Genomic DNA, 26,532 nt, shown 5'->3' with positions numbered 1-26,532 from the left:
GAACAGGCGCCGTCCCTACCCCTGGTTCAGACAAGAGACAGCTCCGGAAGCTGGCGGTCCCCACCCAGGACGCCCGTCCGTGCCCCACACATGCTGCCGCGTTCGTCTCCCACAACAAGCCAGGAGATGTTACTCTGTTTTGTGGGTGAGGGGAGTAAAATGTGGAGAAACCACAGCCTAGAGTCTGAAAGCCTGCATTCTGGCTGCCACACGCTGGCTGCAGGGAGCGACTGGAAAGCAGGGCCCTCCGTGGTGCAGCGCGTGAGCCGTGCGCAGGGCAGTGTGCCCCCCGAACGCTGAGCCCGAGGTGTGCCAATGACACGGCCTTCGGGGGTTCTTAGAAACGGGATCTCAGAGTTGGCGGATGTCTGGAGACCGCCCTCGACGTCCATGAGGGTGGCGGTCCCACCCCCAGCCCAGTCTGCTCGCGTCCTCGATCTGGGTGCTGCAAAGCTGGGCCTTCCCAGGGCCACCCCACGAACCCGCCCGCGCCGCCGGCTCCCTCCACCGCGTCACGCTCCAGCCTACGCCCCAAGCGGGGAAAGGTGACCTGAGAGTGACGCGAAACCGAGGATCTCAGCCTGTCCCTTCCCGGCTCTGCTGGTGTCCACGTAGCGTGCTGTGCGCCCGCGCGGAGACACCGTCCAGCCGCTGCCACCCAGGCCCTGGGCCCCACGGGTCTGCAAGACACCCTGCTCTTCCTTCCTGTGGGTCTCTCTGCACGTCATTGATCCTTCCATTTACCAAAGTAGCCCACGGAAGAACATCAGTCCATCGTCTCCTGTTTTCAACATGGAAAAGCAGCCTACGGCATCGAAAGACCTGTGCACACTAGACAGCAGAAGCTGCGGGCCCTGGGGTGGGAGCATCCCCTGCGCCTCCGCCCCCTCTCAGCCCCCTGCTGGGCGCCCTGCAGTGGCTGTCCCCGTGGTGTGCTGCATTGTCCCCAGGGCACTCTTGCCTGCCACCCAGCTCCTGAGAGCACGTGCTCTGGAAACCACCTCTCCAACCAGAGTGTGAGCAACAGGCCCAGGCCCTGACTTCCAAGCTGGGCTGCAGGGGAGCCTGCGGGGGCGCCAGCGAGGCACCCGAACCATCTGGCACACACCCACACACAGACACACACAGTCACACGCCCTCACCTCACATACACGGTCTCACACTCACCCTCCCTCACATGCCCACACACTAACACAGTCTCACACTCACACACTAACTGGTACACACAGACACAACCATGCAGTCACACCCTGTGACACCCAGACACATTGTCTGACACACACCCTCACATGCCCACACACTAACAGTCTCACACGCTGACTTACACACTAACTTGCACACACAGACACAACAGAGAGTCACACTCTCACATGCAGTCACACACAGACACATGGTCTCACACACACACCCTCGCTGTGACTCACACACAGCCTCACATGCACTTAAACAGTAATACACACACTCATGTACTAAAACACACACAGTCACACACTCACGTGCACCCCAACGTCCTTCCACTTGATCCCGCGCTCTCACGGCAGCCCGATCTTTTGATGACAGACAAGGCTATGAGGGATCATCAGACTGTGGGGGTGGAAGCCCCTCCATCCCTTGAGCCCCAGATTTCTTCCTGTATATAAAAGAAAATCACCACACCTCACAATGTGGCTGTGACAGAAACTGTGTGCCGGCCTCACCTCGCACTGCCCCTGCGAGCTGGACCATGGTGTCAGGGCGTCCAGGAGGCAGGCAGGCTTGGGAGGCTCCTCTCACACTGCCTGCAGCTCAGCTCAGCTCAGTTCAGCTCAGTTTAGCCCGCCAGTCCTCGGCAACCCCACTTCCCCTCCTCAGAAGGAGGCTGATTCCATGGAAGGGGCTGCGATTCCACAGAAAGGGCTGGGGGGTGTCTTGAACCTAGGTTCAACCCTGCCTTCACCGCCTCCCAAGCCCCCGTCTCCCCAAGCCCACATCTCCCCAAGCTCACGTCTCCATTGGCAAAACAGGAGCACAACACCTCCTTCAGAGACCTTCTGTATGAGTTTCCCAGGCTGCTGTCACCAAACCCACCCTCCTCCGGTCCTGCAGGTAAGACATCCAGCAGGTGTGCTACATCCTACATCGAGGCCTCACAGGAACACATTCCTTCTGCAGGCTCTAGGGGAGAATCCATCCCTCATCTTCCCCTAACACTCAAATCCCATGAACAGGACCCCTCTTTTCCAGCTTCGAAGCCATCAACGGTGAATCAAGCCCTCGCATCACACTTCTGTGACCCTTTATTCCATAGTCACATCTCCGTCTGACAACAGCTGGGAGGGCTCTCCATTTGTAAAGACGCACTGAGCTCACCCAGATAGTCTCTACATCACAAGGTCATTGGTATAATCACTCTGCAAAGCCCCTTTTGCCATGTGAGGTCCCATATGCAAATGGTCTGGGGGTTAGGATGTGGACATCTTGGGGGAAGTGGTCATTAATCAGCCTACTGCACCTTTTCAGAATCAACATAGATGATGAAAACACAGAGCCAGACCCATCGTAGGAGCATGACAGACATCTGTTCACCTTGCACAGCCTTCTGAGCATTGGCTACAGATAATTCCCATCTCCTTGAGAAGTGCCACACCCTGGTGAGAAATGTGGACTCCAAAGGCAGCCAATGGCCAACTGGGGAACTTTGGGCAAGTGGTCTGATTTCTCTGTGCTTGATGTCCTCAACTATAAAATGGAGGTGGTGATAAAGTCTGCCTCATGGGTTTGTGGGGTTGTCCATTAACACAGAGAATTCCCAGAACAGGGCTGGCCCCTCCGCACACGTTAGCTCCTGTGGTTATGACCATCATCATTTTCTCTGAAGTGGGAGCCCTCAAGACTCACTGTGGCCCTCCTCCCTGCACTGGCTTCCTTTTGTCCCACCACCCCCCACCTCTCATTGGATCTGGCTTCAAACAACAGCATGCTCCAGAACTCACTGCATGTGCAGGAACAGCCAAGGGCATGTGAAAGAGAGCCATCCAGGAGACAAGGTTGGAAAGGGTCCACCTACTTCAAGCAGTCTGCAAAATACTTGCCATTTTTCTAAGGAATGATGTGGCTACTCACTTTGAGAAGAAATGCTGGATTGTGAGCTTGCCAGAAAAAAATGTGAGTAGCATGGCCCAGTGGCCAGAAGAGCTATGTCCCATCCCAACTCCTTCAACTGCAAAAGTATCTCTGCAATTCAGTTTATGTGTTAAGCAGAGGGAGTGTATTACATAATCCACCAGTTTTCCTGCAGTTCTGAAGGAGTCCTTTCCAAGAAAGAAAAGGAGAGTTATCTCTGGAACAAGGTAATGGAGCAAGTTTGCCAGTGCTACAGGATGCAATATGTTCCATGAATCAGCAGTAAGAAAAGGCTTGCAGACAAAAAGAAATGAATGAGGGGGCAGAGCCATTGGCTACAGATTGAAATTGCAGCCCTACAGAGCATCATAAGAACAGAAATTAGGAAAACCTAACTTGGAGGTTTGCAGTGTTATGGTACGTGCATTGGGTTTTGAAATGCAGCTCTTCTCTCTCCAAATATGCTTCCCATTTCTGTAAATTAAAATGGAGACTCCCTGGAAGATGGAAGGTGTTCTCTATTCATCTCTCTTGAATTTAATTTCACAGTTAATTTTTAAACCAAACACTACACGAACTCCTAAATTAAATATGAAAGGACCCAGAGCAATGAAACACGATGTTACACAAAGGCTGCATCATTTTGCTACAATTACATAAAGTGGGTGAAGGGAAAGAAAGGGCCCGCTTGTTTCCAGCAGAAAGGAGCCGTGGTGGCAATCCTTCTTAAAACATAATACCAGGGGTTGGATGAAAGACCAACATGGAGAAAATGCACTGTCTCATTTATGTTGTGAAATATTGTTCATTAAGACTGTGTCAGAACTATTTTAATATAATTTTATACAGTATAAGGGCATAGAAGCCTTAGCTCTGATAATGGAATTTTTAGAATGCTGCAGTGGGAAATCTCCCAGAGCCCTATTATAGATGCAAAGTGCAAGAGTTAGGAGGATTGTTCCAACTATGTTCTTTGGGACTTTCAACAAGAACTACTTTACAAGGATGGGCCGGGCATGGTGGCTCACACCTGTAATCCCAGCACTTTGGGAGGCCAAGGCAGGCAGATCACGAGGCCAGGAGTTCGAGACCAGCCTGGCCAACATGGTGAAACCCCATCTCTACTAAAGATACAAAAAATTAGCCGAGGGTGGTGGCTCGCACCTGTAATCCCAGATACTTGGGAAGCTGAGGCAGGAGAATTGCTTGAACCCGGGAGGTGGAGGTTGCAGTGAGCCGAGATCGCACTATTGCACTCCAGCCTGGGCGAGACTCCGTCTCAAAAAAAAAAAAAGAACTACTGTACAAGGATGAAAGATACAACCCCAAATCCTCAGGCAAGAAAGTGCCAATCAGGATGATTATCTGTAGGACCAGAAGTATAAATAACCCAAGGTATTTCCTGAAATAATTTCATCCCATCAAGCTATTAAAAGACCTAAGGGAACCCTGGCTGATCCTTTGTTCCCATTCAGTCACCCATGGGTCACTGGGCACAAAGTCAGGGGTGGAAAGTGCCCCCCACGCAGGAGCCAAGTTAGACCAGACCCAGAGGACCTTAGCACCTGTCTCAAATATCTGAAGATGCTCTGGAAACATTTGTTTAATATTTATTGAGCACTTGCTGTATGCCAGGCAGTGTCCAAGGCACTGGGAATCAACACTGAACAAAAGCAACCAACAACAGACATAATAAGTGAGATGGAGCACCCACGACAAAGCATGTAAAAAGTAGAGTAGTTTCCTCTTCAAAGACTTTCCTCCCCATCTCATTAGAAATAAATAGTAGCTTCTCTTAGAAGCAAAATTTATTCAAAGACCTGTGCAAACATTCTTAAATATCTGCTAGCCGTAATAAAGAAATCAATGTACTTTATGTTCTTAGCTCCCACAATTTAGCCTAAATATTTGTCCTGGCATGCTTATACTAGTCCAAGCAAGCATTAGCTCATAGCCTGTTCCTCTTCCTTATTTAAAGGTGTTTGTTTTTACCTTTCTCAGCATTCTACGAGTTACTTCCTCCTTCCTTTGTTCTCCTCTGCCTTTGCCTCTTTTAAAAAGTTCTAGGTTGCTAGCCAATCAAAACAAATACAAAATGTGAGGTCCTGTTCTAGCCAATGGAAACCAGACACAGCAGTAAGGTGGACGCGTCAGGTTATAAATGACCCCGTCTCCTTTGTTCGGTGTACTCTCGTGGCAAAACTACTGGCGAGTGTACCCTTTCTGCAGAAAGTATAAAAATGGCCTTGCTGAGGAAATTAAATTTATGTTCAAGTGCTATCTCTTTTCGGCACCAAAAAACAAACATTTCAAACAGAGCAGATGAGAAGGGATCAGGGAGGAGGCCATAGCCTGAGGCAACAGTGTCAGCATCTGGGGAGCAGCTGGCAGCAGCAGATTGGGAGGACAGGCAGGGGCATCTGCAAGCCACCCCAAGACTCCCCTGAGTGGAGCAGGATGCAGACAGCAGTGGCACAGCCTAAGCATGCCTGCCTGCAGAATCTAGAGACCTCCAGTTCTGGGGAAGCAGGCTTGCCTGAAACAAGACAACTTCTGAGTCATTGCCCAAGGCAAATTCTACCCCTAGAGTAGATCCCAGGAATAATGCAATGTTGGCTCCACTGCTGGAGAGCCCACAGGGCTGGCGATTGCATCCAGCCCTCCCCTCATAATGTGGACCTTCCCCTAGGGAGTTCTGGACACACAGAAGTCACAGAAACATAAGGTAGAACATACTATTCCTTTAGCACCCCTGCAGCCTTCTCTACCTTCCACATCAAGTTACAGACACAACAAAAAGACAGTGTTGGGTTTTCACAAGTTGTTGCTTAGACTACCTATAAAAAATTTATATTTGCAAGTTACACTAGTATTATAGGAAAGGAAAAATCATATTACTTTAAGCCCACAGAATATTCATCAAGATAGACCATAAACCTGGGTCATTTAAAAAAAAGTCAACAATGCCCGGGCACAGTGGCTCACATCTGTAATCCCAGCACTTTGGGAGACCGAGGCAGGCAGATCACTTGAAGCCAGGAGTTCATGACCAGCCTGGCCAACATGGCAAAAGCCCGTCTCTACTAAAAACACAAAAAGTAGCCAGGCATGATGGTGTGCACCTGTGGTCTCAGCTACTTGGGAGGCTGAGGCAGGGGAATCATTTGAAACCACAAGGCGGAGGTTGCAGTGAGCTGAGATTGCGACATCGCACTCCAGCCTGGGCAACAGAGCGAGATTCTGTCACACACACACACACACACACACACACACACAAAGTCAACAAATTTAAAGGATTAAATATAGTGTAAGTTCTCTATAAGTGAATCAAACTGTAATTTAGTAATAGAAAGACAACAGGAAAATCTATAATATCTAGAATTTAAACAACACACATCTAAATAATCTATGGGTCAAAGTAGAAGTCTCAGGGAAACTTAAGAATTAGAGAGAACTAACTGAAACTGAAAACACAACAGATCAAAATCTGTAAGATGCAGCTACAGCAGTGCTGACAGGGAAAATTATAGTAATAAATGCTCACATTAGAAAGGAAGGATTTATTCCAGATATGCAAGTCTAGTCCAATATTCTAAAATAAATCAATGTAATCCACCATATCAAGCAGCTAATGAAAAAAACCATATGAGCACATCAATTGACACAGAAAAGATGCTGACAAAACTCAACACCCAATTATGGTTTAAAAAAAAAAAGAGAGAGAGAGAAAGAAAAGAAAAACACAACAAAAAACCCCTCTTAGTACATTAGGAAAAGAATTTCCTCAGTCTCATAAAGAGGACCTACAAAAAACTAATAATATCATACTTCATGGTGAAGACTGACTGCTTTCCCTTTAGGATTGAGAACAATGCCAGTCTTACCATTCCCATTCTAGCCACTGCAGTAAGGCAAGAAAAGGAAATTAAAGACATACAGATTGGAAAAAGAAGAAATAAAACTGTCCTCATTGCAAATGACATGATTGTCTACATAGGAAATCTCAATAATTTTATTTTTTAAAAACTCTGAGAATAGGTAAATTCAATAAAACAACAAGGTACAAGATTAATACACAGAAAAATGCATTTATATGTACTGACAATAAATAGGTAGAAATCAAAATAAAAACACAGTACCATTTACAATTGCTCCAAAGAAAAGGAAACACTTAGGTATAAATTTAAGAAAAGATGTACAAGATCAGTATCATGAAAATTATTTAAAAAATCAAAGAAGACCAAAATAAATACTATGTTTAGGGACTAGAAGGCCATTCTAAAATGTGTATGTCAAAGCACCACATGAAAAAGCAACTGAAGTCCTAGAAAATAGAAATGTAACTTTATTCCAATAAAGCTGGAGGAAGAAGAGGGGAAAATGTATATGGAAAACAAACGGCCACAGAATAGCCAGAACAATTTTGGGAAAAAAAAATAAGTGTGAGGAATCACTCTTCCCAGTGTCCAAACTTATACCTGCAGTAATCAAGATAGTGTGGTACTGGTGGAGGAACAGACACATTACCAATGGGACAGAATAGAGAACCCAGAGATATACCCCACAAATATGTCCAATTAATTTTTAACCAAGGAGCAAATGCAAGTCAACTGAGGAGGGATAGTCTTGTCGATAAATGATGCTGGCCCAATTGGACAGCCGTAGGTTTAAAAATGAACCTTCACTTAAAACTCTCACACAAATTCAAGAAATAACTCAAGGCCTGGCACAGTCACTCACACCGGTAATCTCAGCACTTTAAGAAGCCAAAGCAGGAGAATCTCTTGAGGCCAGGAATTCAAGACCAGCCTGGGCAACATAGCAAGACCCTGATTCTACAAAAAGAATTTTAAAACTTGGCCAAGTATGGTATTGCATGCCTGTAGTCCCAGCTACTCGGGAGACCAAGGCAGGAGGATCACTTGAGCCCAGGAGTTGAGGCTGCAGTGAGCTGTGATCATGCTACTGCACTCCAGCCAGGGTGACAGACTGAAACCTTGTCTCAAAGAAAAAAATAATAATAATAAAACTAACTCAAAATAGATCCTGGTCTTAAAACTGAAAAAAAAAAAATAAGAAAACTAATCTTTGGACTCTGGAATTATTGCAACTAAGCAATAAGAGCAGCTAATTAATCCCATGAGGAACCCAGCAGCTGAATCGGGGTATAGAATATTCTACAGAACAACAGAATAGGATTTGTCAACTAGATGGTGGTGCAGTAAAGACTTCACCTAGCCTGAGGACGTCACCTTTAGAAGGGCCCTTGGCTGACTTCTGGGTACTAAGCTTCCAGACTATTCCCTCATCACCAAAGAGAAGGCTGTCTTGTGGGCCTGGGGCAGTGTGTTCTGCTGTATTACCTGCATGCCCAGACTGTATAAAATGTGATTTATAAATGGTGTACACCTGCTTGCCTTCTGGGAGTCGGGATCTTGGTAAGCTGAGGGTGACCATCCAACCGGCCCCCACAAAAACTCAGTCTCCAACAGGCTGCCCGGGGCAGAAACACTGCACATGGCTGTCTCTGGCTGTTGGAGGAAGGGGCATGCTCTGTGTGGGCCCTCCCAGGAGAGGAGACCTTTCAGAAGCCCACTCCTGGGTTGCTCCAGGCTCAGCAGGTTTCCACTGCCGGGCATGGCAATAAACCCCAGCCCAGAGGACAGCTGCCCCTAAGCCCGCGAGTTCCTGTGTCAAATCACAGGGTAGTCACGGGAACCATGAAACAACAGTAATACTGATTTAAAAGAAAATGGATAGAAAATGGAGGGAACAAAACTGTTCTAGAACTGAAGAGACGTAAGAGATAACAATTAATCCTGTGAGTGGCCCTTGTTAGACAGGTAAGGGCTCAACTTACTGTTGAGCCCACCTCAGCAGGTGGACTCAACAACCACAAGCAAAGTTCTGGAACTTTCCTGGCCACTCCTCCAGCCTGCCATCTCCTCAACATCCCCAGGTATTTCTCAGACCTATCCCAAGCTCACTAGGACGCGCCTCTAACGGTCACGTCATGCACCGACCTTCCAGGCTCCGACCTTCCAGGCTCCTGTCTGTGTTGTGGGTAAGTTTGATTTCATAGTTAAATCAACAATGGACCTGCCCAGCCCAGAAAGGGTCTGCACGTTGCTTTGTGCTGTTGAAGGCATAGTCACACTTAGAACTTCCCAGAAACATCACATTGACCGGACTTAAGATCACATGTGGAAATGTCCATGAGCCAAGTTGATAGACAGAACAGATAATCAGATAATCCCTCCAGGCACACAGCCCCAGGCCATCTGTGTCCCCTCACACACACAATCCCAGGGTGCGGGTGGGCGCAAATGAGTGCACCCATCACACAGGTGCAGACTGTGAGTCTCAGAGGAGACTGTGACTCTTGTTCCCTCAAGGTCACACTTGGAGTGAACAACGGAGAGAGAGTAGAAAATCGTATGCACATTCTGTTTTCTCAGCTACATTTCTGCTCCTAAAATCCATCTTTCTCACATCAGTTGCCAAGATTCAGCAAATATTCCCGTATGGTTCCCTTTCTACCTAGAGAGAGGGACACACTAATCTTTAGGAATGATGACGCTAGTCCAGTTTGATTAAGGAGTCAGGACTGAGCCCATCCAGAGTGTCTTGCGGGTCTCAAGCCTCCCTGACTGTGGGCCCAGACAGATTGGGGGAGCAGGTGTGAAAGTTACCTCAAATATGATCAGCGCGTAGACGCCCGCGAGGATGGCCGTCGCGATGGTCACCTGGGCTTCTACACTTCCGCGGAGGTACTGATGAGCCATCAAAAGAGGGACAACCTGGGTCTGCTGGAGGGAGGCCCGGATGCTGATGGACACTGTCTCTCTGCAGAAGGAAACAATGACCTTACTGTTCACAAGGTCAACTGTTAGGGGACCTCCCCTCTGTATCAGCCATGGCATTAACCAGAGTCCAAATGGAACAATTCAGCCCAACGCCCAATCTCACAGCTGGAAGAGCAGTGAGCACAGGCCAGCGGCGTGAGACATAGGACGCAGCCTCCCTGCAGCCAAGCCCGACTGGTCCAAGCAGGCCCCTCGGCCTCCGTGTGACGCCACCCAACAATGAACAGTGAGTAGGCGCATGCACAGAAGACGCCAGCCATTGAACTGGCTCTTCCTCCTCCCCAACATACCCGACCAGTTTACCTGCTAACTAAGAGCAAAGCCAGCTATTTGAACTCCAGTCCCTGAGAGTGGGGAGACGCACTACAGACGAGAAGCCTGCAAGTGACCACAGGTCTGTGGCGGACACTGAAGCGTTTTTTCAAGTTCAGTCAATACGTTTTATGGGCTGAATTGTGTCCCCTTCCTCCAAAAACAATCCCTATGTTGAAGTCCTAACCCCGAGTACCTCCAAATGGGACTGTAGGTAGAGGTGGGGTCTTTAACAAGGTGAGGGATGCTAAATGAGGTTATGGGGATGACGCCTAATCCAGTAGGATGGGCGTCCATACACGGAGAGACCAGAAGACAGGCATAGAGGGATGGCCACCTGTAAGCCAGAGGAGAGGTCTTGGGAGAAACGGACCCTGTCGACACCTTGACCTCAGACTTCCAGCCTCTAGAATTACAAGGTAAATGTCTGATATTTAAGCCACCCAGTGTGTAGTACTATGATACGGCAGCCTTAGCTGTCTAACACACCAACCAAGAGTACCGATTGAATATGAAGCAGCATTAGGTAAGGAAGAAGAATCCTAAATTTCCTAGAATTCGCCACTGTACAGCTTCACATTAATGAAACTAGAACATCAACCAAAAAATACCATTTGTTTCAAACTGACTTCTTCAGTCAACCCTCTTATGTCCTGACACCCACAGCTACAATGCCCTCCCACAGCCTTTGAGCTCACTGTCTACCCAGCATGAGCGCCATGTCCAAGCCACATGCTGACCTGGTGCTGTGTGGGCCGAAACTCAGTGTTCTGTAGGTCAGACTCCTTTAAATGCACGTGTCCCAGAAAGCCTGCCCCAACACCTCACTCACTGAGAACTCACCTGGTCAGTACCTCAAAGGTCCTGCTCATCACTGAGTGCTCACTTCTCCTCGGATTTAAATACACTGTCCAGTTGTGAGTGACCTGTATAAGCCAAAGCATAAGTTATGGTGAGGCTTTTCACCTGAGACACCATCTGGGATCTGGCACTGCTCAGTCTAGGTATTTGTTTCAAAAAAGAAAAGGAGAAAGAAAGAAACAGGAGAGCATCTTCATTTGAGCTCTCACATCTCTGATGTTAGGAGCTAGTGCAGGTGGTTGGAGCTGGGAATTTCCACAATCTGGAGAGCTTTGTTTAAGAAAAAGGATTCAAAAGAAAAAATGCAGAATTAGTATACGAAAGTACAAAAGGCATAGAAGTAAACAGTGATTTAATACGAGAAAAACAAATCACACCCAGACATGCTGGCTCACTCCTGTAATCCCAACACTTTGGGAGGCCAAGGTGGGAGGATCACTTGAGGCCAAGAGTTCAAGATCAGCCTGGGCAACAGAGCAAGACCCCCGTCTGCACAAAAAAATTTTAAAAATTAGCCAGGCCTGGTGGCATGTGCCTGTGGTCCCAGGCACTTAGGGGCTGAGGCAGGAGGATCCCGTGAGCCCAGAAGTCCAAAGTTACAGCGAGCTGAGATCATACCACTACACCCCAGCCTGGGCAACAGAGTGAGACCCCCGACTCTAAAAATTTTTTAACATAAATTTTTTTTAATTTAAAAAATGAATCACTACAAGTTACTAGAGACTTGGAGAACTCTTCTGAGCACTCTGAGTCCTGAGAACTGGTTCTGCAACTGCTTGCAACCTGGAGGCAACAAACATACCTCCAGCAAACCTTCCACACCCCTGTGCACAGGAGCCCCTGCAAGGAAGGGCCCCAGAGTATAGCTTCACTCCCTGCCTTGCATGTTCTTGCCCCTGGGGTGCAGGAGAGTGATCAGCTGGGGAGGCAGCCTGGGGAGGGAGGGGGACCCTCAATGGGAAGATGCAAGTCTCGCCCACAAATCACAAAGGACACTGAAAACAGGATCTCTGAAACTGGTCAAAGCAAAGAAGCACACGCATGAGAGAACAGGAGTTCTTTTAGGTACATCAGTGTTTGCAAAGAGCGTGTCTGGGGGGAAAAATCCTTTAATAAAGATCTCTTGGGTTTCCCATGTTTCTGGGGCTGGATTTGCCTGTGGGCATTTTGGGTGCATCAGCATGTTAGGAAGGGCCACCCCAAGAGAGCAGGGAGGTGCCATACAGATCATTTAATCTGGGTTACTAATATGCAAGTGCTGGGGAGGCAGCGAGACCGCAGACTGTGTAAGGTCCTGCCCTTCTCCATGCAAGGCCCAGGTCAGAGGGCAAAGGTCATTGCTCATCACCAAGGAGCCCCTTGCCAGAGGGCTGTGCTTTTCACATGGGGAACCAAGTTGACATCCTAAGACCCTGGCCAGGGCAGCCGGTTCAGAACATTGGTGTTGCATCAGCCATGGTCCAGGACACTGCATGCTAGTTCATAATGAGACCTTTGCTCTGTGGACTGTGCTCTACAAGGCAGGAAAAGGTGAGGGTGCATTCATTCTTCAGATGCTCCATTGTAGGTGACACAGCCTGTGCATGGGCGCGGTTTGCTTCTACTGGTTATAACAGGGAACATCCATGAACCAGGGCTATGACTTCCATGCAGAAGTCACCGTGATAATCCAGTGAAGTCTCCGAGGCCAGGGCTCGGGGGAGTCAGGCTTGCATGGAAGGAGCCCTGCCTCTGGACTCTGGGCTCTGGGCTGCCATGACAACCACCGCTTCCTAGCTGCCTTTGCAGGATGTGAATGAAGGCTTGACAAGGCTCAGAGACAAGGCTGAGCACAGACCTACAAAGATACAGCAGCTCAGAACTTAGGCACCGTCTTAGCAGGTGTCCACAAGCACAGTAACTGTGCTGTGGAAGTGTCTTCTGAACCATGACGTAAGGCCCGAACTTAACTGCACTTTAACAACACCAAAAAAAAAAAAAAAAGTTTTTTCATTTCAAATGTATGTTTCCTGAATGGCCCAACAAAACGGTTTTGAATAAAGAACTTGCAAGCCTGATTTTACTGAAATGGCAAGAGTTTCATAAATAGAGAAATGGTAAAAAGAGAATTTCAAAGACAAAGCAAAAGATAAGAAGAGCCAATGAATTGACTAAGAATGGTGTCCTCACCTGTGGCTCCCCATCAAATCCATTCAAGAGGAAACACAATTTATTATGAGATGAAATGAGATTTCACAATTCCTTTCAAATAAATTGTCAGCATAACCTGCTGTGGCCGCCGCCACCTGGAGCCCAAAGTGTCAGCCTGGGTCAGCTCCACCACGATGTGCTCTTCCCTCCCAGGACGACTCGGCCCGCTGGCCACTAGGGCCCCTGCCAGGTCCACCTGCAGCAGCGTGGAGTCCACGTGGCTGCTGAGGTTCACGGCTCGGAGAGTGTCAAGGAGAACCACAAGGCAGGCAGGAGGAACCCCATGTCCCCGCCGCCCACCAGACGCACACCCTCCTCTGACAGTGCATGAAGAAATGCGTTTCCCCAGGTGCCCCATGCCCTTGGCCATCAACACAATCTTCCTGCCTTTCTCATTACCCACATCTCAGCCCTCATTCAAGACCTAACTCCCCTGAAGCAGATCGTCGTGACCCTCATGTGAGAGATGCCCCCCACACCAGGGAAAGGGTGCATCCTTAGCTCCAAAGATGGAGGGAGGCCAAGAGGGACCTGAATGGACAAGCCTCGCCAGGGCCCCTCCCGGCTCGTTTCCTGCGCTTGCTCATGTGCTCTCGTCCTATCACACCTTTCACGACTCTACTCTTCATCAAACCTAGCATCAAAACACCAAGCTCAGCTGTTTCTTGTCAGGCAACGCTTATATGAAATACATGAGTATGCCTTTTTCTTGTTAACCTGTCCTTCATATCTAATCTGCAGGGCCCTGGTTGGAGAAGCTAGCAGGGCGGGGAAACTGTTTTCTCCTCCCCTCTGAATCACAGTCTCCTCCACGTCCTCTGAGAGCCCAGGATGCAGCACTGGGTGTGATACAAAAATATATCACATGGGAAAAAGGAGAGAATGAAAGGGATGGGGAAAGAGGGAGGGAGAAAATAGGGAGAATGGGGAGAAGGGAGAGAGAGAGAAAGGGAGAGGAGACAGGAAAGGAGGCAGCAAAGAAGAGTAGGAAGGGAGGGAGAAAGAGAAGGGAGAGCGGGAGACAAGGAGGGCGCCCTTAACTGACCTGCTTGTAGAAGTTTGCTGGGAGCCTCTGACAGGCCTCCCTCAGACAACAATGCAGGGACAAAGAACTTCAGGTGCTACAATTACAGACTTCTGAAATAGACCCTGCATCTACTGAACCGACACTGCCTGGCTGCTGCGGGAGACACTGAGGTTCCGAAAGAAAGGTGGCTTTGCTATTCACCGGCTAAAGGAGAGTGGTGCTTTCTCCAGAAGCTCCTCCCCTCACAGCAGACACCCCCGGTGTCCTTCACCCAGGCTCCTCCACAGGGCAAGCCAGAGGGCCGGGAGGAGGCCTCGGAGCTCCTTGCTCAGAGGACAGCCCTGAGGACATTGCTGTGGGCCTTTCCAACCAGCCCAAGGCCCCTCCTACCTCACACCTACACTGCATGCCCTTTCTCTGGGAATCACCTTGTGGGAGGCGGGGTCCAGCTGGCTTCCCCTCCTCCCCAGGCAGGCCTCAGGCCTGCAGCTTTCACAAAGCTCAGGGTCTTTCAAGAGGGTCCGTGAGTTGCCGGAAACTGTGGTTAATCCCTGGGAACACTGCCCTTTTCCAAGGAGCCCGCTGGAGGCTCAAATCACCCTCGTCGTGGCCGGTGACTCATCGCGCTGGAGGATGCAGCACCCTTCTTCCCCGCTGCGGCCTTCATCTCTCCCAGGCTCTCTCTCCCTCTTCATCCAAATTCTAAGGCCACACAGGGAGCAGGCGAGACAGCTCCCCGCCCCCACCCATCCCCACCCCCTGCCAAGAAAGGCAGGCCAGCCTGCCCCCTGCTGGGAGGGACTCAGGCTGTGGGGTCCTGCGTGGGGCCTGGTGCACTCAGGCTGCTCGAGAAGGAGCTCAGCAAAATGCCTTAGAATAAAGGGGGCACGCTGGGGCCTGGGTGGGATGAACAGAGGGCGGAGGCTATCATCTCATCTTAGTGCCCTAAGCTGCTGTGCTCGCCTGGGATCTCTACTGACTGATCAGGTTTGGTGCCAGTGTTCCCCGAAATCTCCCCCTCCTGCCTGAGTCCCACTGAGGACGGTTTCTGGACAGGATCCAGCCTCCCCCTTCAGGTTCCTGGGTCAGTCTGGCAGCCGGTTGCTCTATCTCCCCTTCCCACTGTGGGGAAGTCCTGCCCAGGAGGGTGGCGTGTCCTGGGAACTTCATGAGGGGGGCCAGGAACACAGGGCAAGTCTTGGCTTTCTTCATCCTGGGGAAGTAATGCAGAGGTCGAGGCACAAGAATGAGAAACAAAGTCTGTCAACATCACACAGCTCTTCGTTTCTCTCACATGGAGATACTTTAACTACAGCTCAGGCACGGTTTTAAAGTGATGAAGAAAATACAAACACGTGCACACGTGCTCAGCTGACATCAGCACCGCCCTGACCCCAGTGGAAGTGGAGTGCTTCTAAAACTGTGGGTGCCTCCGTCCACTGAGCAGAGGGAAGCACAAACCGTGACCAGTGCGCCCCCGGCTCATCAGAAAGCCTCAAGTGCCAGGCCTTTCTGGAAGGCTACTGGTGCCCTGCTGGACAGGTAGCCGGCTAAGGAGAGGGTGTCCTGGGAAGATGTAGTGAGACTGCTGGAAGGACTACAAAAACCAAGACTATGCAACAGATTACAGCAACTGCAAGCAAAGCAGGCCAGTTTCCTAAAATTTCAGTTCACTGAGGCTATCAAGTAGACTAAAGAAAAAAACATCTTGCCATTTAGCTAACTGAATTAATTCCTTTTTAAATAATCATCATCAAAAAATATTTGGCCTGATCAGAGCACTCCATCGGAGGGTCCCACCTCTCCAGGACGCTCCACGGATGCCTGCCGCCCTAGCAGCACCGGTGGCTTCAGGGGCCTTCATGCACAGACACCTTAATGATCATGTCCATTCCAAAAGAGGCTCTGGACCCCGGCTGCAGAGCTGGGAAGCAGCCCTCCCACCCTTTCACCCAGAAAAGGCTGGGCAGACATCAGTCAACCGCCCACTCCTGATCCCAGAATGAGGCTGCAGCAGAAACAACTCGCCTGAAACCTAGAGCGAAACAGGTGACTGTAGGGAGAGGCGGCTTCCCTGGGACAGGTGCCAGCCCCACACTTCGGAATCAGGCAGGATTCAGCCAGAAAATGTAGACATTGCTCAAGGTCAAGTGTGGGCTCGCATGAGCGTGGGAGCCTCTGAGAGCCACAGACGGAGGTGTTCACATCTTCTTGCAGGCTTTTCCTCCAGGAACCCCAGCGGACGCTCCCCAGGGAGACAGGAAGCCTGGGGAAGATCCTGGGAAGGTATCCCCCAGTGATGCCAAGCTTCACCCTCTCCCGCTGCCTCTATCTCCCCTAAGGAGCAAAGGCCTTCATTTGCTTGGGAAGTGCATCTAAGCTGGCAGCCAGAGGGCGCAGTGGGAATTCCTGCAGCTAAGAGAAAGTAGGAGGGGAAAAAGTAGCTCTTACCCCCGTGGGAGGGTGGGCATAGAGCAAGGTCTGGTAGACAGCTGGCAGGGCGCCCGGTAATTCTGAGTGTCTAGTGCACCGCAGGTTGCCACAGCAACCGCAAACCTCAACACAGCCAGATTCTCGTTAGATTTACATGAACCCTCCAACTAATGCCTGCAGAAGTCAAGGCATGCTCATCTCCAAGCTTGAACACCACTGGCCTCTGTATCTACTATCCTACAGGATGTGTATGACTTCTAACTAAAAATTCTGAGGCATGCAAGAAGGCCAGAGCAAGCACAGTAGGAGGTGCCACAGCAGTCATCAGAGCAAGGTGACACAGCCAGGACGGCAGGGACTGGAAGATGGGTCATGCTGAATGCAAAAGAGATGGGGGAGGAAAGGAGTATCCGGGACCTAGGGAAAGCCAGGTCCTGGCTGGAATGTGCCCTGCTGTCCCCCTTCCTCACTCAGAGAGCTCCACCACCAACCCCGCCACTGTCTCCCTGGAGCTCCCCACCCCTCTGTCCTGAGACTCCATCTCTCAACAAACATCCTGGAGAAACAAAATTCGAGTGGGTGAGAATGGTAATGGCCTGTGCCGTGGCCTTCAGCAGCGGTCACAACCGTCTGCGAGTGTCTCCTTGCGTTTCAGATCTCAGCCAGGCGGCTGGCCATCTCAGAGTGGATTTTGGATACAGTAGTTCTCCAGCGGTGACAAGGCCAACAGCTGCCAGAGCTTTCCTTGATCCGGATATAGGCTGAACAAAATCTGTAACAATCAGAAACGTTGAATGACAGAGGTGTGGCATGAGAGCAGTAAGGTATAAATCATGTTGAAAACGGATGTGATGATGGGGCTACTGTGTGTATCCAGTACGAGCCAGCTTACTCTGAATAGCTTTGTCTTAAATATTATAATATTCTGATTCATTACAGTGTTCAGCTACAATGGGCCCTGATTATTGATATCTGCCAAATTTAAGGATTAAATGCCTGGCCATAAAATTAAATCATCAAAGAAGGATAAATGTGGTTTTCTCACAAGGCACAATAAAGGAATATGACCCCTGTGATGCTTAGAGCATGTGTTTGTGGTAGCAGGTGTTTGTGAAATTTGCAAAGCACCTTACACAACATCAAAAAGTAAATTAAACTGATGATAACATGAGATTATAGAAGTTCAAATCATTCCTCAAATTCTATTTTGGATATCTCCACAAATCACCTAAACTCCATCTCACAGAAGAAGGCTGAAGACTGGACACAGAGCTCAGGTCAGCTCTTGGGGACCAGGGGAGACCTGGCCCACCCTCCCCGGTTCCTTTGAAATCCCAGAGCACCTGCCAGGCCCTGCTGAGCAGCGGGGCTTCAGAAACACACATTCATGTGAGTAGGAAGTGGGGAAGCAAATTGGTAGCCAAAAATATCAAATCGTGATGCTTTCAGAGCTCAGTGTAATTGGTTTTCCATTTCTAGCATAGGTTTCCTTTCTCTGGGTCACAGATCTCCTCCCTCATGGGTTGGTTATTAAGAAGTTGACTGTACTCAGCTCAATGCAATCAGCACTGACTTCGTACACCACCCTGCTGTCCTCATGTCGCAGCTGAGAGTGGACCCAGGGCCACAGACATTCCTGCACGCACACAGAGCCACATCACACATGCCACGCGTGCAGGTCACGAAACAGCCAGCAACCGCCACACATCTCACGCACAGGGGACCCTGTCACCAGGGCAGGCTGCATGGGAGAGCACACCCCCCAAGGTGGTGCACATCATGGAACACAGCTCAGACCCACCCTTGCCCACAACCACAGTCACACCCCCATCACAGCAGCACCTACCACCCACTGTGGTCTCCCAACAACTGCCCATGCACACCATCTTAGAGCAACACTCAAAAGTGGCACCCACCCAAAACAACTCCGCAAAGCACAGGCACAACCTATCATGGTCACTGACCACAACCTACACAGCTCACACAGGTGCACACACAGACATAGAGCAGGCACAGGGGACCACACACAACCTACACAGCTCACACTGGTGCACACACACAGACATAGAGCAGGCACAGGGGACCACACACCCATGTGCAGACACGAAGACACACAGCCACAGACAGGAGACCATACACCCACCTGCACACAGACAGACACACAACCAGACAGAAGACCACACACCCACTCATTGGGCAAATGTATTTTGAGTGCCGCTATGTGACCCTGGCTCAGGCTACATCAGGCCACAAAGCACACCAAGGCTGGCAGTGGGACCTGTGACTGTCGCCTCGGAGGGCACAGAGGTGTCTCTGCAGCTCTGGCTCCCTGCTCCTGTGCCTTTCCGCTGATGGGTCCATCTGCTGGGACCCCTCCAATGAAGAATAGCACCACCCACTGCCATGGGCTCACCAGAGCAGCCCTCGCCTCCCCTTGTTCCCACACCCTGTTCCCTACAAGGGCATCTCACGTTGGTTTGGCTCCAGAATGAGTCTGTTGTGAATGTTCATGTATTTGAAAGGATGGAGATGTCTGGGCAAATAAAATCAGAGACACCTCCCCAGAGGAGGCAAACCTCAGAGCTTCAACACTCACCGCTGGGCAGAGGCCCAGGGCACAATCTCAAAGGGGCACTGAGACACTCTGGGCTATCCACGATCTCCAGATGTGTCCCAACACACATGAAGAGTGCTACTGTCCAGGGCTGAACAGGGAAGTGGTAAGCCACTCGAGGGGAAGGGAGCCCCACAGCCAGCTACCCGGCCTTCCATATGGCAACACCATGCTGCCCGGCTTCTGCCGTGTGACTGGGACCACAGCAGAGGAGCACAGCTGCGGCCCTCGACCCCCTTAGCCTGCTGCCCCACAACCCTCAGCATCTCCTCCAAAGACAGTCAGAGAATCAGGTGAAGAGGGCCAGGCACTGAGCCCCACACCTCAGGTTCCCCCTGCTATACAGCCAAAGGCATACAGGGCTTCCACTGACCCAACAGTCGTGCTGGGGCAGCTACGATACTCACAGAACACAGCACCACAAAGACAAACAGGCCCGTGACTTTCAGCCACTGCACACAGCGCCTGCAAGAGAAAAGGTAGGGTCTTACTGGCAAGGGCAGCAGTCCTGTTGCCCAGACTCAGACACTTTTCTGCAGCCTTGAGTAACTTCCATCTCAAAGCATGTGTTTTGAATTCTTTCCATAACGTGATATGAGGGAGAACACCCTCATATCAGTGACCAGTAAACCTACAGCCCCATTCAAAGAGGCATGGTGGAGGTTCCAGAGGAGAACAAAGTTAACCAAAGTGTTTGCACATAGCCTGTTGTTGGGGAAACTAAAGTTCAAGATTTGAGACTTTTTGATAGCTGTTTAAAGGCTCCCGTTTCCTGGAAAAAAAGTAAACTGAATGCCTTATCTTGTCTCTCTGATTCATATTTATCAATTATTTTCCCCTAAGTTTTCTGAAAGGTAGGAATACAGATTTGATCATCAAATACAAAAACAAATAAGAAAGAAATTGCTATGCCATTACTGGTTGTACCAGCAGTCTCTTAAGAATTCCCTAGGCAATAACTTAATTAACCATCAAGCCACACACTCAGCCCCTACCAAGGACTTCCAAAGCCATTCTGGCCCCCTTACCATTACCCATTTCTTAACCATGACCCCCAGGCCCTATGTGAACCTGGGCCTGGCCTGCACTCTGCTGCCCTTCCGTCCCACCAACATCCTTGCTGCTCCCAGACCGGACCACAGGGCCTTTGCCTGCCAGGATGCTCCCTGACTGCAGTCTTCCTGTCATGCCCATCTCTGCTCACTCAGCAGCCAGACCCCATTGCCCAATGGCACCATCACCACCCAGTCCAGGTTGTGCTCTCCCACCGGCTGCTCCGTGAGGGCAGGCACTAGAGCGTTTTTGCTTTGTCCCCACACATGGAAGGATGCTAGTACATAGCCCATGCTTGATGTATGTGTGTAGAATGAAATAAGAAACTGTATGTTGGAACATCTTTTCAATACTCTCCTCACTTAGTTAAGTTTCATCTGTCTTTGAAAACCTTCTTTCTGATCCTTTGAAAATGGTAAAATCTTGTTTTGCATTCTCTTAGATTTAATGAATTTGATGAATAATCAGTTCACGCTTCCCAATTATGATTCAACAGCTCCTACTTAAATAGGAATCAAAATGACATTTCTTTTTAAAGCATGAAGCATTAATTGAGCTATTCTAAATACAAATTTCTTTCTACGTAACTGACATCTGCAGCAGAGCTGACAACCCAAAATAAAAGGTTTTTTACAAGATTCTTCACTGATCACGCATGGTACTTTTTAGACATGTTATAAAGAATGGCGCTAACGTCTTTTAGTTCAGTGGCAAGCTCAAAGGCAAATATTCCATGAATCATAGAAGATAAAACAAGTACTGAATGCAAAAGTCTCAAATGTACTTGATTCTATTTTTCCATGTTGTGGGACAGCTGAGGACACGGCATCCTCAGGAATGGTTACCCATCCAGCTGGGAAAAGGCATGAACAGTGTCAGCGTTCGCCATCTTGTTGACCCATGGTGCCAGAACCCCACTCACACAATTTCACTCAACTCATAATCTCATAGACGATTCACTGGCCAAATGTTTATTGCACCCATGAGGGGGACTGAGACCCCTTCTTCTCATCAGGAAGAAGCTACAGGCAGTTGAGAGTCACAGTGGGAAGAGACAGCTCCATCTCAAGCAGCGATGTGGGGGATCTAGGGTTGAATCCCTGCCCCTTGGCTTGGCTCAGTGTGGCCTTGGGCAAAAGCCTTACCCTCCTTGAGGTACCCTCCGTGTACCTCCCAGGATTGTTGGAAAGATGTATAGGTTAGCGGATCTCTACGCACCACAGGGAGTCTGAGGCGGGCCTCTTCGCACCCCGGGAGGTGCACTTGGAGCGTGCAGGCGGGTACACTTCCAACCAACCGTGAGCATCTTCAGAAAAAACTGGTCCCCACACACGGAGACACGGTGACGCTAATATTTGATGACTGAGTAGTGTTTTCTCACTTCTCTAGGGCTTTCACACATATTATCTTAGTGTAGGCCCATGAGAGGCCACAGAGCCAGGAGGGCATCGCGCGACAGGGTACAGTCCCGTGGCCAGGCAAGGCCCTGCAATGGGCGCTCAGCGACGTCAGGTCGGATCCAGAATGGAAGCCCACTGGTCCCGGCTCCCAAACCTTGTTCTGTCCTGGAAATGATGCTTTCAAACATGTGCCTCTCAAAAGAACCCTTTCAAATGAACGGGCGCATGGGAAGAAACCTATCAGATAAACAGGCCAGTAAGGTGAGAGCGCTACTGCCCGCGCGCACCCTCGGCCTCCCACGCATGCGCGCCCTAGGCCTACACACGCATGCGTATTCCCACTCCCACGCCCGCCGTCCCCCTACGCATGCGCATCTCCTCCCCACCCACTGCTCCCGTAGGCATGTGCACCATCCGCTTTCTCTATGCAACTCTGCTTCCCCAAGCATGGCTCTGTGCTCCGTGTGCCCCGGACAAATGCTTACACATTAATGGTTTTCCAACGGATTGTAAGTTCTAAAATGTTTCCAGCCTTAACAAGGTTTCTGGAGTCCACAGCACAGGAGGGAACCGCACCCCTCAGGCTGTGCGCTGGGCCAGACCCACTCCTTAGTCAATAACTACAAAGGTGTATCAAATTCCAAAACGCCACGGGGACGCCTGAAGCAAACAGATCCTATTTGCAAACCTAATGGCCATGAAGACCCCAGCCACACAAGCAGGAAGGAGAGGAGTGTACTGTGTCAATCATTTAGGTTTGTTCTCTCCGGCGCTGCATGATTTGCAGGCCGTCTTAAATGTCTCCCTAGGCTCAGGTAAAAATAAATCACCTTGGAGGAAAAGTGCAGCCTGGCCAGATGAGACAAAACTCATCCTCTTCTTCACGCTGCTGGTTTGAAAGATGGAGGGGGCACGCAGGACGCGATGTGCGGCCGCCGCTGCTGCCAGGGTGGGCACCCCAAGTCCGCCTACCTCAGCTTGGAAAGACGGAGTCGGATGTGCGGGCTGTCCAGAAGGTCTCCCTTCTCGGAGGAGGCAGATGCAGACAGACCAGACACCTCCCTGCTTAGCAGGTATCTTGGCTCCCAGTCAGCAGAGCTGTCTTCCCAAGACTCTTCAGCAGTGATGAACTCTGAATGGTAAACAGGTATGCACCGTGACCTGGAAAGCAAGAGAGGTGTGGTTATCTCTCCTGAAATAGTAATGGCTGCAAAGCAAGCTTTCCTCTGAGTTCTGACTGTGTGAAATGGCACCGAATCAACCCTGGCCTTTCAAAGGACCACAGACAGTGGTGCGCTCTCATACTGGTGGGAATGGTTTTTTTTTGTGACCTCACGGAACACTTAGGTCAAAGGAAATTTTCTGGAGTCACTAAAGTCTTTAGAATGAATTGTGGGCCTTCAAGAAACCAGCTTTTTCTGAGTTTGGGACTTTCCAAGAAAGCTGTTTCTGGCTCAGACCAGTTCCCGCTGATTTCAGTGTTTGCTTTTTCACTGCACGCGCTCCAGTAGTCAATACCTAGATCTGCGAGACTTGTCCAGGGTGAGTGGTGTCAGTTTTTCCTCCTCTGTGTGGATCTCTTTCTGCAGTGGAGCTGTAGGGAAGGTGGCCTACCTGGCTTCCCACACAACATCCACAGAAGCATGAGCAGGAAGAGGGAACATTCGTACCTGACTATACAGGCCAAAAATGGGGCCTATATCTAGATGACTCAAGGGGAATCATAAACTTTTCTCAGAATTACTTGAAAACACATCCATTTACTTTTGGGATTTTTGTTGTTGTTGTTTTGTTTTGTTTTTTGAGACAGAGTCTTGCTCTGTCACCCAGGCTAGAGTGCAGTGGCGCAATTTCAGCTCACTGCAACCTCTGCCTCCCAGGTTCAAGCGATTCTCCTGCCTCAGCCTCCCCAGTAGCTGGGCTTACAGGCACGCACCACCACGCCCAACTAATTTTTGTATTTTTAGTAGAGCTGGGGTTTCATCATGTTGGCCAGGCTAGTCTCGAACTCCTGACCTCAAGTGATCTGACTGCCTTGGCCTCCCAAAGGGCTGGGATTATAGTCATGAGCCACTGTACAAAGCATCCATTTACTTTTGGTTGAATCCCTGACCTTCTGATCAGTTCCTTCAGTTTAGATGCACTTGACTCTTAAAAGGTTGTACCAAAAGCCAGAATTTTCATGTATCATATAGAATGCACATGGGATCACAATACTGACGTTAACAGATGTGATCTGTGATACACTAGAATGGAGCTAACTCAATGGGGCATTGTGATTCTCCTAAACACTTATGACTGCTTTAGAAGTGGTTCACAAGGAAAAAATGTTTATTCAGAAGGAGAAGCCCAGAGATGCCAATTAGGCTGTGTATAACCAATGTGTAACAAGATAACACATGACTGTGAAAATAGTTGATAATCCTATCAATTTTGTGACTGGAAAATGCTCAGGTGTGTGAGAAATAATATCACACCAACTGCTGAAAAAAACACAACTGTAACAAAATTGGAACAAAAATAAAAAACCTTTTCTTATAAGAAGACAGAGGAAAGCAAGTTAATGTCATTGCCTTCTAGAGCAGTGCTGTGCAATAGAACGTTCTGTGGTGATAGAAATGTTCGCATCCCTGTCCAATATGGCAGCCACATGTGCTATTTGTCACTTGAAGTGTGGCTAGTGCAACTGAAGAAGTGAATTTTTAATTTTAATTAATTTAAATGTAAATAACTATCTGTGAAGAGTGGCTACTAGTTGTCAGTTCAGATACAAGGCATGCTCTGACCTTTGTACCATACATTCCTGCTCTCAACACCCTTAAAAGAATACTTCTGAAAATATGTAAATCAATGGATATTATCCTAATAAGCCATTTGATCAAATTAAAACTGCAACAAAATAAAGCTGATAAAAGTAAAGCATGAAAAAGACATTCCTACCACCAATACCTTAATTAGCTTCATGCAAAAAGAGAAAAGGAAAACGTTTTGTAAGCAAAGCTGACCCATGTTCTACTCCCTTGAAATGGTTTTTGTGACATGAGACCCAGCTCAGCCTCCCAGGGCGTGTCTCTGCTCCACATGCCAGAAAAAATGCTTACACATTAATGGTTTCCCAATGAATTACAAGTTCTAAAATGTCACAGGCCTTCACAATTACCAAGTAATTCAAGAGAAAGCATTAAGGGAATAGGTGTGTAAAGTTTTTGTCTTAAAAGTTATTGATTAGGAGCAATGGAGGAGAATGAAGTTATCCGCCAGTACAGAAGCTTGAAGCAGCTGGGTCAGTGGAAGTGCCTCAGCTTACACTCCTTACCCATCCAGTCACTGAGGGGCTGGTGGCAGGGACTGTACTAGGTGCCAGGATGTACGACGAAGAGGGGACAGGCTGGCTGACATAACCATAGATAGCACAAGGGCTAGTTTGGAAGTAAGGGCATGAATGTAGTGTTTGAGAGCACAGGAGAAGCACTGACTCTTGGTGGGTGGGGCAGAGACAACTAAGGGTCCTCAAAGGAAGTGACATTTGAATGCCCTTGACAGGAGTAGGACTGACTGCCTGGAGAGCCAAAGAGGGAAGGAGTTTCCTCTAGTCAAGGGCTTCATGTGAACAAATCATCCCTGCACTGAAAAATGATAAATCCAGATGCCTGCATACCATGCAAATCCCGCGAGCAGGAGTATTTGGAGGCTGAGGACAGCAATGCACATGGCATGCAAGCACCCCTAAAGTGCGAAGCCCTGCTCCCTACCCTGGCTGCAGACTGGGCTGGGGAGAGAGGAGGCAGCTCCTCGGAAGCTCAGAGGTGAGTGAAGGAGACACAGCAGCCCGCCTGTCAATGCAGGTACACACCATCAGTGGGCAGGGAAAGGAGAATCCATGATGTGCAAATAGGTGATTCAAAATCAAAGCTGTTGAAACTTTAAATTATTTTGAGTCTTAAAAGAATGTGATTATGGGATGAGTCACATAAGAGGCAGCTGTGGCCTTCTTTTCTCTGATTCTAGATTTGCCTTTTTCCTTACCTACATTGTTTTGTAAAATGTTGTAAAAGACTACCGGGCACGAGAGAAGACCCCTTCCCTCTTCACTGTTGATCTTCATTGACAGATTAACTTCTTCTTTCTTCTCTCTTCTCTCACACAAAGACCTCATGACTATCACATTGTCTAACATGGAATGTCAAATATACTCTTAAATTGGGGTGGGGGGAAGCTGTAACTAATCAAATTGTTGTAACTCATAAACCAGCCATGTATGGAAAATGTAGTCCTTCTACATTTCTTTGTTTTCTGCTTATATGGATAAGAATCAGACCTTAACTTTTCAGCTTTGGAGCACTGATCCCATTCCTTTGGATTCTGTGTTTCCCAAATGGCTATCCTCAGCTTTGTGCTTGAATAAATAATTTTAAACTGGGTTCTGATATTTTTTATTATTTCAGATTGACAGTGACAATGTCACCAAGTTTGTGATGTGCAAGGAGCCAGGAAACATGGAGCAGGCAGCTCAGGCTTCTGGCAGTTTGTCTGCAGAAAGAAAAGAAGATTGAGGCTGCAGACCTGGCCCAAGGCCCTTCATCCAAGAAGGAAGCATCTGTAACTTACCCTCCAGGGCAGCTCTCCTCAGGCAATTCCAGAACCACCCTGATTTGTGCCCAAAAAGGACCTGCA

The 26,532-nt window shown here is 49.0% G+C and overlaps 1 protein-coding gene across 3 annotated transcripts in view; it reads right to left on the bottom strand.

The window, feature by feature from the left end:
* Window positions 1-26,532, bottom strand: part of OCA2 (OCA2 melanosomal transmembrane protein) — a 353,285-nt gene that overhangs the window by 254,351 nt on the left and 72,402 nt on the right. For all 3 annotated transcript variants that reach the window (NM_001131493.2, XM_054531033.1, XM_054531034.1), the window contains 6 exon segments: window positions 9,795-9,948; window positions 11,124-11,206; window positions 13,408-13,568; window positions 17,491-17,563; window positions 19,813-19,870; window positions 22,831-23,019. In NM_001131493.2, coding sequence (NP_001124965.2) covers window positions 9,795-9,948; window positions 11,124-11,206; window positions 13,408-13,568; window positions 17,491-17,563; window positions 19,813-19,870; window positions 22,831-23,019 — 718 coding nt within the window.

The sequence above is a fragment of the Pongo abelii genome, chromosome 16 (genome assembly GCF_028885655.2).
Source record: "Pongo abelii isolate AG06213 chromosome 16, NHGRI_mPonAbe1-v2.0_pri, whole genome shotgun sequence".
NCBI classification, from domain to species: Eukaryota; Metazoa; Chordata; class Mammalia; order Primates; family Hominidae; genus Pongo; species Pongo abelii.
The sequence above is the reverse complement of the archived record's forward strand: the minus strand, read 5'-3'. Positions and strand labels throughout refer to the sequence as shown.